The sequence below is a fragment of the Zophobas morio genome, unplaced genomic scaffold, assembly GCF_036711695.1.
Source record: "Zophobas morio isolate AGI-343-1 ecotype UQ-CSIRO unplaced genomic scaffold, CSIRO_AGI_Zmor_V1 ptg000021l, whole genome shotgun sequence".
In the NCBI taxonomy this organism is placed as follows: Eukaryota; Metazoa; Arthropoda; class Insecta; order Coleoptera; family Tenebrionidae; genus Zophobas; species Zophobas morio.
The window spans coordinates 23,686,611-23,702,479 of NW_026972126.1; the positions used below are offsets into that span (position 1 = coordinate 23,686,611).

The 15,869-nt window shown below is 34.4% G+C and overlaps 1 protein-coding gene across 1 annotated transcript; it reads left to right on the plus strand.

The window, feature by feature from the left end:
* Positions 1-263: 263 nt before the first annotated feature.
* On the plus strand, positions 264-8,834 carry LOC135131815 (uncharacterized). The gene is made up of 5 exons (XM_064059666.1): positions 264-670; positions 720-819; positions 863-970; positions 8,558-8,713; positions 8,764-8,834. The coding sequence occupies exons 1-5, from the start codon at positions 264-266 to the stop codon at positions 8,815-8,817; spliced, it is 825 nt and encodes a 274-aa protein (XP_063915736.1). The 3' UTR covers positions 8,818-8,834.
* The last annotated feature ends 7,035 nt before the right edge of the window (positions 8,835-15,869 follow it).

Consider the following 15,869-nt stretch of genomic DNA (forward strand, 5'->3'; position numbering starts at 1 on the left):
TTTGAGGTCAAGTTAGTAAAAAAGTGTTTAATTTTTTTTACGGTTTATTTTATTTTTTTCTTGATTCTTCAAGTTTTGTCGTTCGTTCGCAAAGCTAGCGTTAATTATTTCGTCCAATTTGGACCGACATTTTTCATCATAGTTTATGTAAGTAAAGTAATAATTTATTTTTTTTTAACAATAATAATAATTTCTTGTAGTTGATTCTCTGCATCGTCACTTTATACTTTTCATCACCATTAATCGTTGCCTCTACAAAATATATGCGTTCGTGGAAAGTCCCAGTCAACCAACAGTGGAAAAGACAATACGACCAAAATTTGTTGCTAGTCACTGTATACTTAGTGGTGACTCTTTCTCTCGGGATGATCACAGCCTTCTTTTACGTTATGCCCACAGAACAAGACAAACAAGTTTTCTTCGAAAACGACGTAGCAGAAGCATATTTTCCGCAGTGGCAAAATTTCGTCATCTGGTTGTCGAAAATTGGCTTCGTACCTTTGACGTACATCTCCATAGTACAACCATCACTACGAATCGTTTATGGCTGGATGCATGCGAAGTTCCACATTTACAATTGTTTGTTTTTTCTGAAAAACATGACCGGCGACGATCGAGAAATCGCACGCAGTTTGAAATTTTGTCTGCGATACCACGTCGAAATTACCCTGTAAGCAAAAAAACCCCTTAAACTATCGAGTTTTATCCGCACGTTTCAGAATTGTGCGAAAAATCCTACGAGGTGTCCAAATTTACGTTTTGCCTTTTCAGATTGTGGGCACGGTTTTGATAGCGAATGTCGCTATATATTATTTTTGGGTACGTTTTTCGCTGGATTCTTCCTGTTGTAATTTTTTTTCAGTTTCAAGATGTCTTAACGGATCAGTATCTTCGCATATTTTCGTTGGGAATAACTGCATTTACTATTCTTTTCGGTCTCGCGCAAAGTGGTCAGGCGATCGAAGATGTCGTACGTATTCTCGGTTTCCGATTTTAAATAATTAAAATATTTTTCTAGTCGGATAATGTATTGGATGTGTTGATAAATCTAGATTGGTGCGACTGGAGCGAAAGCAATAAAAAGATGTATCTCATGTTTTTGGTGAACACTCAACGGCAGTTTAAAATGAAATATTCCGAAGATATTTCGTTGAATTATAAGATGGGGGTTGAGGTGAGTTTCGTGTTTTTGTAAGAAGGTTTATAAATGGGTTTGTTTTTTAGATGGTGAAGACTTTCTTTTCTATCATATCTGTAATGTCGAGGCTTCAGAAATAAGCATAATTTATATTAAAGCATTTCGAAGCCGTAAATCGATTCATTTTTGCTTAATAATAGAGAATTCAAGTCTCTAATGTTTATATCGATTAGTGTTTAATTTAATGACGTTATAAAATATTCTTAGGTTGTTAATGATGTTTCGCAATTACAGAGGTAATTTATATAAACGTCGTCTATTTTTGTGAACGAGTAGGTTTTTTAAAATAATGCTAAAGCTTTAAGGTAAAGGTATTTTTAACAAACCTCTAAACATTTGTTTTCAAGTTAATTCTTGATAATCGTAAGTTTCCTGACAGATGGAAGGTATCTAAAATTGGTCCCTTATTCAAAAGTGGCAATCGCTCGGCTATAGAAAATTATAGACTGCTTTCTATCCTGAATAACTTTGCAAAAGTTTTTGAGATGATTTTGGCTGATAATTTATCCTATCAATGTAAAAATCTTATTGTAGAGAATCAACATGGTTTTGTTCGAGGCCGTTCCAAAAGCGTTTGATCGACAAACTCATGCGATTTTTATCAGAAAACTAGCTAGCTGAGTTTGGCTGTTCAGATGAAAAGGACGAAAAAGAACGAAAAGGACGAAACGGGATGAAAAGGACGAAAAGGACGAAAGAGGACGAAAACGACGAACAAGGACGAAAAGAACGAAAAGGACGAAAAAGGACGGAAAGGACGAAAAAGGACGAAAAGGACGAGAAAGGAAAAAAAGGACGAAAAAGGATAATAAGGACGAAAAAGAACGAAACCGGACAAAAAAGACGAAAAAGGATAATAAGGATGAAAAAGGACGAAAACGGACGAAAAAGGACGAAAAGGAGGAAAAAGGACGAAATGGACAAAAAAGGACGAAAAGGACGAAACAGGATGAAAAGGACGAAAAAGGACGAAAAGGACGAAAAAGGACGAGAAGGACGAAAAGGACAATAAAGGTTAATACGAACGAAAAAGGACGAAAACGACGAAACAGGACAAAAAGAACGAAATAGGACGAAAAGGACGAAAAAGGACGAAACAAGACGAAAAGGACGAAAAAGGATGAAACAAAACGAAATGGACGAAAAAAGAAGAGAAGGACGAAAAGGACAAAAAGGACAAAAAAAGGACAAAAAAGGACGAAAAATAACGAAAGGACGAAGAGGATGAAAAGGACGAAAAGAAAGAAGAAGGACGGAAAGGACGAGAAACGTAGAAAAGGACGAAAAAGGATAATTAAGACGAAAAAGGATAATAAGGACGAAAAAGGACGAAACAGGGCGAAAAGGACAAAAAAGAACGAAGAGGACGAAAAAGGACGGAAAGGACGGAAATGACGAGAACGGAAGAAAAGGACGAAAAGGTTAATAAGGACCAAAAAGGATAATAAGGACGAAAAGGAGGAAAAAGGACGAAATGGACAAAAAAGGATAATAAGGATGAAAAAGGCCGAAAACGAACGAAAAAGGACGAAAAGGAGGAAAAAGGACGAAATGGACAAAAAGAACGAAAAAGGACGACAAGGACGACAAGGACGAAAAAGGACGAAAAAGGACGAAACAAAACGAAAAGGATGAAAAAAGAAGAGAAAGACGAAAAGGAAGACAAACAAGGACGAAAAAGGACGAAAAATGACGAAAGGACGAAGAGAATGAAAAGGACGAAAAAGGATAATTAAGACGAAAAAGGATAATAAGGACGAAAAAGGACGAAACAGGGCGGAAAGGACAAAAAAGAACGAAAAGGACGAAAAAGGGCGAAAAAGGACGGAAAGGATGAAAAGGACGAGAACGGAAGAAAAGGACTCCTTTTCGTCCTTTTCTTCCGTTCTCTCTTCTCTAAGGACGAAAAAGGATAATAACGACGAAAAAGGATAATAAGGACGAAAAAGGACGAAACAGGACAAAAAGGACGAAAAAGGAGGTAAAGGACGGAAAGTACGAAAACGGACGAAAAAGGACGAAAAGGACGAGAAGGACGAAAAAGTACGAAAAGGACGAAAAAGGACGAAAAGGACAAAAAAGGTCGAAAAGGACGAAAAACGATGAAAAAGACGAAAAAAGACGATAAGTACGAAAAAGGACGAGAAGGACGGAAAGGACGAAAAGGACAAAAAAGGTTAATAGGAACGAAAAAGGACGAAAAGGACGAAACAGGGCGAAAAGAACGAAAAAGGACGAAAAAAACGAAAACAACGAAATTGACGAAAAAGGATGAAAAGGACGAAAAGGACGAAAGGGACGACAAGGACGAAAGAGAACGAAAAAGGACGAAGGACGAAAAAGACGAAAAAGGACAAAAAAAGGACGAGGTTGAGGATTATGCTGTTCTGAGGATTTGAGTATTCTGGTGTTCTGAGGATTTGAAGATTAGTGTTCTGAGAATTTGAGGATTATGGAGTTCTGAGGATTTGATGATGATGGTGTTTTGAGGATTTGGGGATTATGGTGTTTTTAGGATTTGAGGATAATGGTGTTTTGATAATTTGAGGATTATGGAGTTTTGAACATTTGATAATTTTGGAGTTCTGAACAATAATAAAGACGAAAAAGACGAAAAGGACATAAACAACAAAATTGACGAAAAAGGATGAAAAGGACGAAAAGGACGAAAAAGGATAATCAGGATGAAAAGAACGAAAAAGGACGGAAAAGAATAATAAGGACGAAAAAGGATACTAAGGACGAAAAAGGACGAAAGAGGACGAAAAAGGACGAAAAAGGATAATAAGGACGAAACAGTACGAACAAGGCCGAAAACGGACGAAAAAAGACGAAAAAGGATAATAAGGACGAAGAAGGACGAAAGAGGACGAAAAGGACGAAAAAGGACGAAGTACGAAAAAGGATAATAAGGGCGAAAAAGTACGGAGAAGGATAATAAGTACGAAAAAGAACGAAAAAGGACAAGAACGGATAATAAGGACGAAAGAGGACGAAAAGGACAAACAAGGACGAACAAGGACGAAAAGGGACGAAAAAGGATAATAAGGACAAGAAAGTACGAAAAAGGATAATAAGGACGAAAAAGGACGAGAAAGGAAGAAAAAGTACGAAAAGGGATAATAAGTACGAAAAAGAACGAAAAAGGACAAGACAATGTAATAAGGACGAAAAATGACGAAAAAGGATAATAACCACGAAAAGGACGAAAAGGGACGAAAAGGGACGAAAGAGGACGAAAAAGGACGAGAAAGGACGAAAAAGGACAAACAAGGACGAAAAAGGACGAAAAAGGAGGAAAAAAACGAATAAGGGCGAAAAAGGATAACAAGGACGACAACGAACGAAGGAGGAAAATAAAGACGAAGAAGGACGAAAAAAGTACGTAAAAGGACGAAGAGAACGAAAAAGGACGAAAAAGGATAAAGAGGACGAAAAAGGACGAAGGTGGATAATAAGGACGAAAAAGGACGAAAAATAATAATAATAATAATAATAAGTTTATTGTCCCACAGGTTTCCCTAATTACAGGACAAAATATAAAAAATACATAATAATAAATATACAAATAACTAAGGACGAACAAGAACGAAAAAGGACGAAAAAGGACGAAAAAAAACGAACAAGGACGAAAAAGTATAATAAGGACGTCGAAGTACGAAAGAGGAAAATAAAGACGAACAAGGACGAAAAAGGACGAAAACGACGGAAAGAGATAAGGATGAAAAGGGAAGAAATAGGACGAAAAGGACGTAAAAAGACGAAAAGGACGAAAACGACGGAAAGGCATAAGTTGGTCGAAAAGGGAAGAAACAGGACGAAAAATGACGAAAAAGGATAATAAGGACGAAAAAGACGAAAAAGGATGAAGAAGGACGAAAGAGGACGAAAAAGGATAATAAGGACGAGAAAGGATAATAAGGACGGGAAAGTACGCAGAAGGATAATAAGGACGGAAAAGGATGAAAAAGGACGAGAAAGGACGAAAAAGGGTAATAAGGACGAAAAAGGATAATAAGAACGAAGAAGGACGAAAAAGGACGAACAAGGACGAAAAAGGATAATAAGGACGGGAAAGTACGCAAAAGGATAATAAGGAGGAAAAGGGACGAAAAAGGACGAAAAAAAAAAACGAATAAGGACGAAAAAGGATAATAAGGACGTCGAAGTACGAAAGAGGAAAATATAGATGAACAAGGACGAAAAAGGACGAAAAGGACGAAAAAGGACGAAAACGACGGAAAGGGATAAGGACGAGAAGGGAAGAAATAGGACGTAAAGGACGAAAATGGATAATAAGGACGAAAGAGGACGGAAAGGACGAAAAGGACGTAAAAAGACGAAAAGGACGAAAACGACGGAAAGGCATAAGTTGGTCGCAAAGGGAAGAAACAGGACGAAAAGGACGAAAAAGGATAATAAGGACGAAAAAGGATGAAAAGGACGAAAAAGTCCGAAAAAGGATAATAAGGACGAAAAAGACGAAAAAAGACGAATAAGGACGAAAGAGGACGAAAAAGACAATAAGAACGAAAAAGGATAATAAGGACGGGAAAGTACGCAAAAGGATAATAACGACGAAAAAGGACGAGAAAGGACGAAAAAGGATAATAAGGACGAAAAAGGATAATAAGAACGAAAAAGGACGAAAAAAGACGAACAAGGACGAAAAAGGATGATAAGGAGGAAAAAGGACGAAAAAAAAACGAATAAAGACGAAAAAGGATAACAAGGACGACAAAAAACGAAAGAGGAAAATAAAGACGAAGAGGGACGGAAAAAGACGTAAAAGGACGAAAAAGAACGAAAAAGGACGAAAACGACGGAAAGGGATAAGGGCGAAAAGGGAAGAAATGGGCTGAAATGAACGAAAAAGGATAATAAGGACGAAAAAGGACGTAAAGGACGGAAAGGACGTAAAAAGACGAAAAGGACGAAAACGACGGAAAGGAATAGGTTGGTCGTAAAGGGAAGAAACAGGACGAAAAGGACGAAAAAAGAAAATAAGGACGAAAAAGGATGAAAAGGACGAGACAGGACGTAAAAGACGAGAAAGGTTGAAAAGGACGAAAAAGGACGAGGTTGAAGATTATGCTGTTCTGTGGATTTGAGGATACTGGTGTTCTGAGGATTTGAAGGTTATAGTGTTCTAAGAATTTGAGGGTTATGGCGTTCTGAGGATTTGAGGATGATGGTATTTTGAGGATTTGGGGATTATGGTGTTTTTAGGATTTGAGGATAAGAGTGTTTTGATAATTTGAGGATTATGGAATTTTGGACATTTGAGGATTATGGTGTTCTGAGGATTTGAGGATTATGAGATTCCTATTTGTCTTGCTATAAATCTTTGGCTCACATGCGGGTTGTTTTCTACGGCTTCAATTACACGAATTTCATTTTCGACAGCAGCACCAGTAAGTCCTCTATTTCTTGTTTCTTTCGTCCAATTTTGTCTTAACGTTTTTTCTAAATATGTAAAGATTTGGTCGGATGGATGATGGATGTCGCCTATCGGAATATCTTCTTTCGTAGAGATTTGCTGCTGCAACGACATTTTTTCCGCATTCTCCAAAAATCAAGATCATATGAACCTTTTCATCGTTCGTGTATTTAACCCTCATTTTATCGCGAAGACCAAAACAATTATCGGAGCTCAAAATTGACAAGTAGAATTATTGCGAAAGTCAAAATTAACCACTAGGTAATTAGAAAAATAAAATATAGAAAGTGTTACATATTATGAGATATGTAAATATTTTGTTTTGCAATGAAATTTGGTCAGGGTCCCGTTAATATAATATTCACCCGGTATAAAATTGGCAAATTATAGATAAAAAATCTTGTGTTTGATTATTATTATCGTCGTATTAATTCTCGAACATGTAGTATTTTTACTCAAAAACACTGTGTTAAGTAAACTTTCGCAGATAATTTCACTTATAGTCTCATATTTTTTACTAATAAATTTACAGTCTGTACAAATTTTGCCATTGACAACTATTGATTGTCGTAGTATTTCGATGGCCGCAGTGATTTATGTGAGTTTAAGCAAGCTTGTGTTTGTGTGTTTGTGTGTCCAGAAACAAACTTTCGTATGCTTGGCCGTAAACATTACGCTATAGATTTTCGCTTATTTTCAATGTTTTTATCAAATATTCGTAGCCACTATTACGACAATATTTACACCCCTACGGTCCTTTCAAAACTTTGCGAGTTTGTCCTAGTTTTCGACGACTCCACGCCAACATGAAAGGTATTTTTGATCGTTCGTAAAATACATTTAACTATTATTTTTTTGCAGACAACAAGTATTTAAAAATATGGCAGATCTTCGTCATCGACGTCTTTGAGGTCAAGCTAGTAAAAAATTGTTTATTTTTTTTAACGGTTTATTTTATTTTTTGCTTGATTCTTCAAGTTTTGTCGTTCGTTCGCAAAGCTAGCGTTAATTATTTTGTCCAGTTTGGACCGACATTTTTCATCATAGTTTATGTAAGTAAAGTAATAATAATTTTTTTTTATAATAATTGTTTCTTGTAGTTGATTCTCTGCATCTTGTCTTTGTACTTCTCAGCACCATTAATCATCTCTTCTACAAAATACATGCGTTCTTGGAAAATTCCAGTGAACCAACAGTGGAAAAGACAATACGACCAAAATTTGTTGATAGTCACCGCATACTTAGCGGTGACTTTTTTTCTCGGGATGATTACAGCTTTCTTTTATGTTATGCCCACAGATCAAGACAAACAAGTTTTCTTTGAAAACGACGTAGCCGAAGTATATTTTCCCAAGTGGCAAAATTTCGTCATCTGGTTTTCGAAAATTGGCTTCGTACCTTTGACGTACATCTCCATAGTGCAACCTTCACTGCGAATCGTTTATTGCTGGATGCATGTGAAGTTCCACATTTACAATTGTTTGTTTTTCCTGAAAAACATGACCGGCGACGATCGAGAAATCGCACGCAGTTTGAAATTTTGCCTGCGATACCACGCCGAAATTACTCTGTAAGCAAAAAAATCCGTTGAACTACGACTTTTATCTGCACGTTTCAGAATTCTGAGAAAAATTCTACGAGGTGTCCAAATTTACGTTTTGCCTTTTCAGATTGTGGGCACGGTTTTGATCGCGAATGTCGCTATTTATTATTTTTGGGTACGTTTTTCGCTCTATTCTTCCTGTTGTAATTTTGTTTCAGTTTCAAGATGTCTTAACGGATCAGTATCTCCGCATATTTTCGTTGGGGATAACGGCGTTTATTATTCTTTTCGGACTCGCGCAAAGTGGTCAAGCGATCGAAGATGTCGTACGTGTTTCTCGTTTTACGATTTCAAATAGTTAAGATATTTTTTCTAGTCGGATGATATATTGGATGTGTTGATAAATCTGGATTGGTGCGACTGGAGCGAAAGCAATAAGAAGATGTATCTCATGTTTTTGGTGAACACTCAAAGGCAGTTTAAAATTAAATATTCCGAAAGTATTTCGTTGAATTATAAGATGGGGGTTGAGGTGAGGTTTGTGCTTTTGCATGAAGGTTTATAAATGGGTTTGTTTTTTAGATGGTGAAGACTTTCTTTTCTATTATATCTGTAATGTACAGGCTTCAGAAATAGAAATAACTATAATTCGTATTAATAGAGAATTCAAGTCTCTAATGTTTATATCGATTAGTGTTCAATTTAATGACGTTATAAAATATTCTTAGGTTTTAATGATGTTTCTCAATTAAATAATGACACAATTTATAAACATTGTCTATTTTATTTGTGAACAAGTAGGTTTTTTAAATTACTCCTATTACCAAAGTAGGTATTATTTACTCATAGACATAGTGAATGAAAAGATAATAAGAAATAGTGTTATTTTTTAGTTAAAGTTATTGTCAATGAGTTGTCTCATTTCTATATCGATCACCGATTCGAAATCGCAACTACAGAAAAATGAGGCCAGACAGTCGGGACTAGACCACAAAATAAGTAATTTATACTGGTTATTAGGTGTATTCTTTGACCATGAATTATCTAATCAATCAATTAAATCAAACTGTCAAAGCACTTCAAGTTTAATTGAAACAAACAAAGTACTTAACACAAGGTTACACGCGCTTGCGGGGATTCCCCGCACAAAACGCTTGTTTTGTTATAGGTTTTTTAATTATGCAGGCATCGATTTTCTGCCGCCTGACTTTTAATTTTTTTGAAGCTCTGTCAGATGGTTTATATAAATATAATATATACAAAAGTTTTTCAGTTTTTTTTGTTTTTATTCATATATTACACACTGCGTCATATATTTTTTTTAACTTTGATTGTTTTTGAAACTATGATTTTGATTTCATGGAGAAAAAAGTTTACACAACATAAAAACAAAAAGGCAAAATGTAAGCCCGCCCACCCTCTCATTTGTTATGATTTTTTTTATTCACCGTGAGCCAAAAGTGCGGAACTTAACTGCAAGATATTTATTACGTCACACAAGAAATTAAAAACATGTTTTTGAGTATCGCGTTGTTCAAAGAATACTATGTATATAAAGAAAAAAGCCAAAATATAAACCCCGCTCACCCACCCCATCTTAATTGTTATGATTTTTTTTAGAAACTTAAAAATACGTTTAAAATGGTAAATTTTTGTTAAGGAAATATGCAATTAAATTCCGTTCCTTTGGCTCTCGACAATTAAAAAAAAAGGATCATCACAATTGAGATAGGGCGGGTGGGTGGGGCTTATATTTTGCTATTTTGCTTAAGATGTGTAGTCATCTTTTCACAACAAGAAACTTAAAACATGTTTAAAATGGTAAATTTGTATAGGGAAATATCGATTTTGTAAAAATGCTCCGCCCCTCGGTCTAACAACGAATGAAAAATTCATCACGATTGAGATCGAGACGGATGGGTGGAGCTTCTCTTTTACTTTTCTTTTTTGATTAATACCTTCAGTTGTCTTTGTATGACACAATTACATATTTCACAGGTAATTTCTCGTAGAAAAATAAAGATTTTAAAATTAAACTTCACTCCTGGGTTTACGACGAATAAAAAAAATCATCAGAATTGAGATTGGGCGGGTGGGCGGGGTGTATATTTTGCCTTTTTTTTTGTTAATATGCATAGCCATATTTGTACAACAAGAAACTTAAAACACGGTTAAAATGGTACATTTTTGCTAGGAAATATTGATTTTACAATTATGGGGTTGAGCCTAATCGACATTTCCTTATACAAATTTTCCATTTTAAACATGTTTAAGTTTCATGTTGTGATGAAAAAAAGTCTACACATATTAAAACAAAAAGTCAAAATGTAAGCCCGCCCACCCACCCTGTCTCAATTGTGATGATACTTTTTATTCGTCGTGACTGCAAAATACTTATTGCTTTACAAGAAATTAAGAACATGTTTTTGAGTATCGGGTTGTTCAAAAAATACTGTGTATATTAACAAAAAACGCCAAAATATTGAAAGTGGTCAAAACACGTCAGGTTTAACTGAAATACACAAAGTACTTAATAAACATAACCACCGCTATTCATTCGTGCCCTCTGTACTGTTTTCACAAAATATTTTGTAGATATAATGAATTCTCAAAATTATGTTATTAGTAGTACAATACACGAAGGCAACATTATCTTTAGAATCCTGAAAACCATCTGAACTTTTATAAAATATTCCTAACGTGTTAACGATGTTTTCAAAGTTGAGTGCTTATATAAGCAACCACTTGAATAAAACGTGCTGAGCCTCTCATAGATCTGGACAAGTTATAATTAACCAAATGTGAATTACAACATCGAAAATCAAAATAAAATGTAGTATTTTATTCAATACGCGGAAGTCAGAGCAATAAAAAAGTCTGGACCGTCGGCATTGCAATTCGTAAAAAACATATTTCAGTTTAGTTTCTGTTTCAATCTCACGTCTACAGGTTGATAAGTGTCATCGCTATTTGTCTTAAATTACGAATATCATAAATCATTTTCAGTTCAGTCTTCAGTGGCGCCTCTACAAGGTACAATCTGAAATAATTTATTAAGTAAATAAAGTCACCAGAAAATTTTACGTGAGTTTACTTTGCGAGAGCACTTTTGAAGCGAAAAATAAAAACACAACCGATTTTATCATTGTTATGCTGTTGGACGATCACATAAAAGTATGATACTACACTTGTTAATTTTTGCTAGGTAGGTACGTATATATATTGTTTTTGAAAATTAATTATCTAATCAAATCGTTTCACAATTTTAACTGCGTTAGATTTTTTTGAACTTAATAATGTGTTTTTAAAACTACGACTTTGCGGATTTGATGGAGAGGGGACTTGTGTTTTTGGATTTTCCGAGTATAAATACATGAATACTCGAAAACGGTCAATGCACTTCAAGTTTAATCGAAACAAACAAAGTACTTAAAGGTGTTTGTTTCTTTTGGAAGATCTAAATATGTATGTACTGCAACGGCCAAGACGAAATTGGAAAAATTATAATATGTGATCTTCGGTATCATAGCCCGATTTGTGGGCAACATTTTTGAATATGTAGTGAATTAATGGTAGAAATTTGTGTTTTAGAATTTCACAAGAAATTTTACGAAACGTTCAAGCTTTTTTTTTTCAGGTGACTGGCCTACTTTTGTTAGCTAATGTCGTCATTTATTATTATTGAGTGATAGTATTATCAATGAACTAGTTTCTGTAATTAAATATTTCTGCTGTAGTTTCAACATATATTAGCTGATGAGTATCTAAGAATCATATTAGTAAAAGTTACAACTTTCATTGTGTTTTTCGTCTTACCAAACCAGGACAAGCAGTTGAAGCATAATTTTAAATATCTCTGATATTTTTGATATTTCATTACACGTTAATTGGAAAAGAAAGAAAATGTACCTCATGTTGTAGACAAATACTCAAAAACAATTTAAAATCAAGTATATTTATAAAATATTTCCTTAAATTAGGTATAAGATGGGTGTTGAGGTGAGTTTTGTGCCTTTCTAAGAAGGTTTATAAGCGTATTTGTTTTTTAGAAAGTGAAAAAACTTTCTTTTCTATCATATCTGTAATGTCGAGGTTTCAAGGTAACTATAATTATTTTCGAAACTGTAAATCGATAAATTCTTGCCACTTTTACGTTTTCTCGATCTTTTATGACCCCGACAGTACGAAGAAATATGTCTCCCTTTTCCTGTCTGCCGTCACAGATACTTGTCAAATTTTGTATTTATATTAGGAATATTCACGTATATGGTAAATCGCTAACCAAAATTTGTCTAATCATCCCCACCAATAATGCGATGACATCATTTCAGAATTGTACATATATATGTAACGATATTAAATTATAAAGCGGAATTATTAAAATTCCCATATCGAAAACAACGTTAATCAAGATAATGAAAAACTGAAAGAGTTTGCAACTGAAATAGCACATCACATTTTTTATTAGATAAACGGTATCCATTTACAAAAAATAAAGTACTGATACTATACTTCCATCAATCTTTTTGAAAAATAAATGTAATTATCTGTCGTAATCAATAAGAAATGTTATTTTTTAGTTGAAATTATTTTCAATGAGTTTCTGCATCGATCACAGATTGTAATTCACAACCACAGCTATATATACTTATTGAAGTGTAGTTAGAATATAACTTAGTAATTTCTGCTTCCATTTCCTCCGAATTAGGACTGTTGTAGTTGAAAACTATCTCTTCAGTTTTATCCCAAAGGAACCAGACCCATTTAGGCACGGGATTTTACCATCATTCAAATACAGTTCAATCTGATTTCCTTCTTTATTTGTTAAAGTAGCAAGCCCCAGAGTGGATCTACGTAAGATGATTCTGTCGATGTTTGAACTATTAGATATACGATCGCACCAAGTCGATCTTTTTTAACCCAAAGTGGAACAACGTTCATAACATCAAAATAAATATCAAACTGCATTCCTTGACGAGTTTCCGATTAACTCATCATTGTTATGCTGTCGGACGATCACATTAAAGTATGATACTTCTATATGTATCCTAATCAACTAGGTATTGTTTTTGAAAATTAATTATCTAATCAAATCGCTGCACAATTTTAACTGCGTCATAAGGGGACATCTCAAAATTTTGCCGAATAAATTCTACCCAAAATGTTAAGTTTTTACTTGTGATGGGAAAATACAAACGTCTTCATTTAATAAGAATTATAATAAAGATATTCAGGACATTTTGTCGGTTGTAGTTTACCACATACCAGTTTTGATCCTCTGTTTTGAGGGGATGAACTCATTCAAATCGAACTAATGTCTATGTGACATTCTTCCGATGTATAAACATAAACACTTTCAAACATAAAGCGCTGTTGCTACGTATACTTTTATCAGACTTTTGTAGCAAAACAAATTAAAATGTATTTATCGGTAGTGATTAAAATAAATGAAAAGATATTAAGAAATAATGTTATTTTTTAAATAAAGTTGTTATCAATGAATTGTTTCATTTCTCTGTCTTCAGTATCATAACCAAATGTGTCGGTGAGATTTTTGGATATGTAATGAATAAATGTTTGAAATTTGTGTTTTAGAATTTCACAAAAAAAATTTGTAGTTTATGTTTTACCGTTTCAAGCGATTGGCACACTTTTGATAGCAAGAATTTAGAAGTAACCATAATTTTGTTGAAGCGGTGTCAAATCCGGTAATCCGGCAGGCCACGGAATAGTATCCCTTCGACCCTTCCATCTGCCAGGAAAAGTTTCACTTAAGTACCTACTGTCGCACTTGACGACCAAAATGGGTCTAGTTGGAACCAAATAGTGCTGGTACTCCGGATTTTGGTTTTTTACCACTTCCAGTTTCATTAAATCTTCATAGATAGGGTTCTTGAAATCGTGGACTTAGAAATTAGTTGTCGTTCAGGATGAATTTCATTGAAAAGTGTTACTACTTGAGCAAAACTTCGTCGTTTGTCACCGTAACCGGTAATCATTAATAATTCTGTGCGCTGACTTATCACATAGATGCACCATTTTTTTGAGAAATAGTTTTATTTTATTATTTTCAAAGGTAACTATGATTAAAAGTGTTCACATTTTGCACATTCGGCAAAATTTTGAAATGCCGTAATCAATTTTTTGGGGTTGATAAACAGATACATTTTCCCTAAAAATTTACCATGCTTACAATAACTTCAAAACGTCGAGATTTCAAAGTGTTCAGTTTTGCAATTCTTGATTTAATCAATAAAATAAATTGACTCAGTCATTAATTTTTTTCACACCCCGTATAAGCAAATCTAAAAAATATTTATGCAGTGATAAATCACAATTATCGACTCATCATACTTTACACAATGCACATTTAAGATAGCATATTTCCTGATTAAATAAATCAAATGTATTCACGCATTCATTATTTTTTTTGAGTCACCCTGTATATACAAATCCAAAAAATATGAATGGAATGATAAATTACAAGTACAGACCCATCATATTTTCTACATTTTAGATACCATTTATTCGGGAAACTTTTGAGGTGACGTCATCAATTTTTTGGCCCCTTTTTTAAATAATGGGATTATTTTTCTTCTCTCCACTGCTGAGAATTCAGTCTTTCAATCTGTCTTCCTATTTCATCTTCTGTTATTTCCGAACCTCTCCACATTTCTGCCGTCGTTGTGATTCCTTTATTTATTTTGCAGCGTTTTTCCTCACAACCTCCCAATAATTCCAAAAAGCCTTTTTTCCATTCATGTATTTTGATTTTCCTACTGACTTCAGTTTTCCTTCTTCGTTCCTTGTTTATATATCTCCATACTTCTTCTTCTGTTTTCAGGGACTTTATTGTCTTCTCTTCTTCTTCTCGTTTTTCTCGTTTTCTTTCTTCCCATTATCTCCTATACTTCCCTTGTTAGTCTTCCATTTTCTTAATTTTTCCCTTGCTTTTCTCTTCAACTCACTACAATCTCCCTTCCATCCATTATTCCTCCCTTCCCATATGTATATCTTTCTTTTTTCCGTAGCTTCTACAATTAGCTTGCTCAGTTCTGCTGTCATAGTTTTGGCCATTTGTGCAACATGTATATCAATAGTGAATGGTTTTTTAATAAAATAACGATCACTAGTTAAATTAATAATTTTTGAAGTGGTTTCGCGAAATTTTGCATCACTTCTGCATCCGGTTTCATGTTCATATTGTTTAATTGTTTATTTCTCTCTCTTTTTGTATATAGCCCGGCTTTTCATGCCAATGTTCAGACCGGTCTCGGTGACCTCGACACCGACACCGAGCTCGTAGCTCCAACTCTACCGACGCGTGTCGTATACGTGTTCTAATATTACGACAAGAAAGGAGTTAAAACTCCAATAAGAATTATAATATTCGGAACATTTTGTTCGATTGTGGTTTAAACAATAATTTTAGTCCTGTGTTTTGAGAAGATAAACTCATTCAAATCGAACTATTTTTTATGTGACATTCTTTCGATGTAAATGTAAATAAACACTTGAGCGTCAGATTGCTACAGGTGTTGAAGGACAAGGATTGTTAGAGATGGGTTATTTTAAGTTCAACATGGTGAGTCATCAGAATCTGGCAACGGACTGTCAGTCAGTAGCGTAAAATGCACACTTCTGAAGGGGGAAATAAATGAAAAGATAATAAGAAATAATGTTATTTT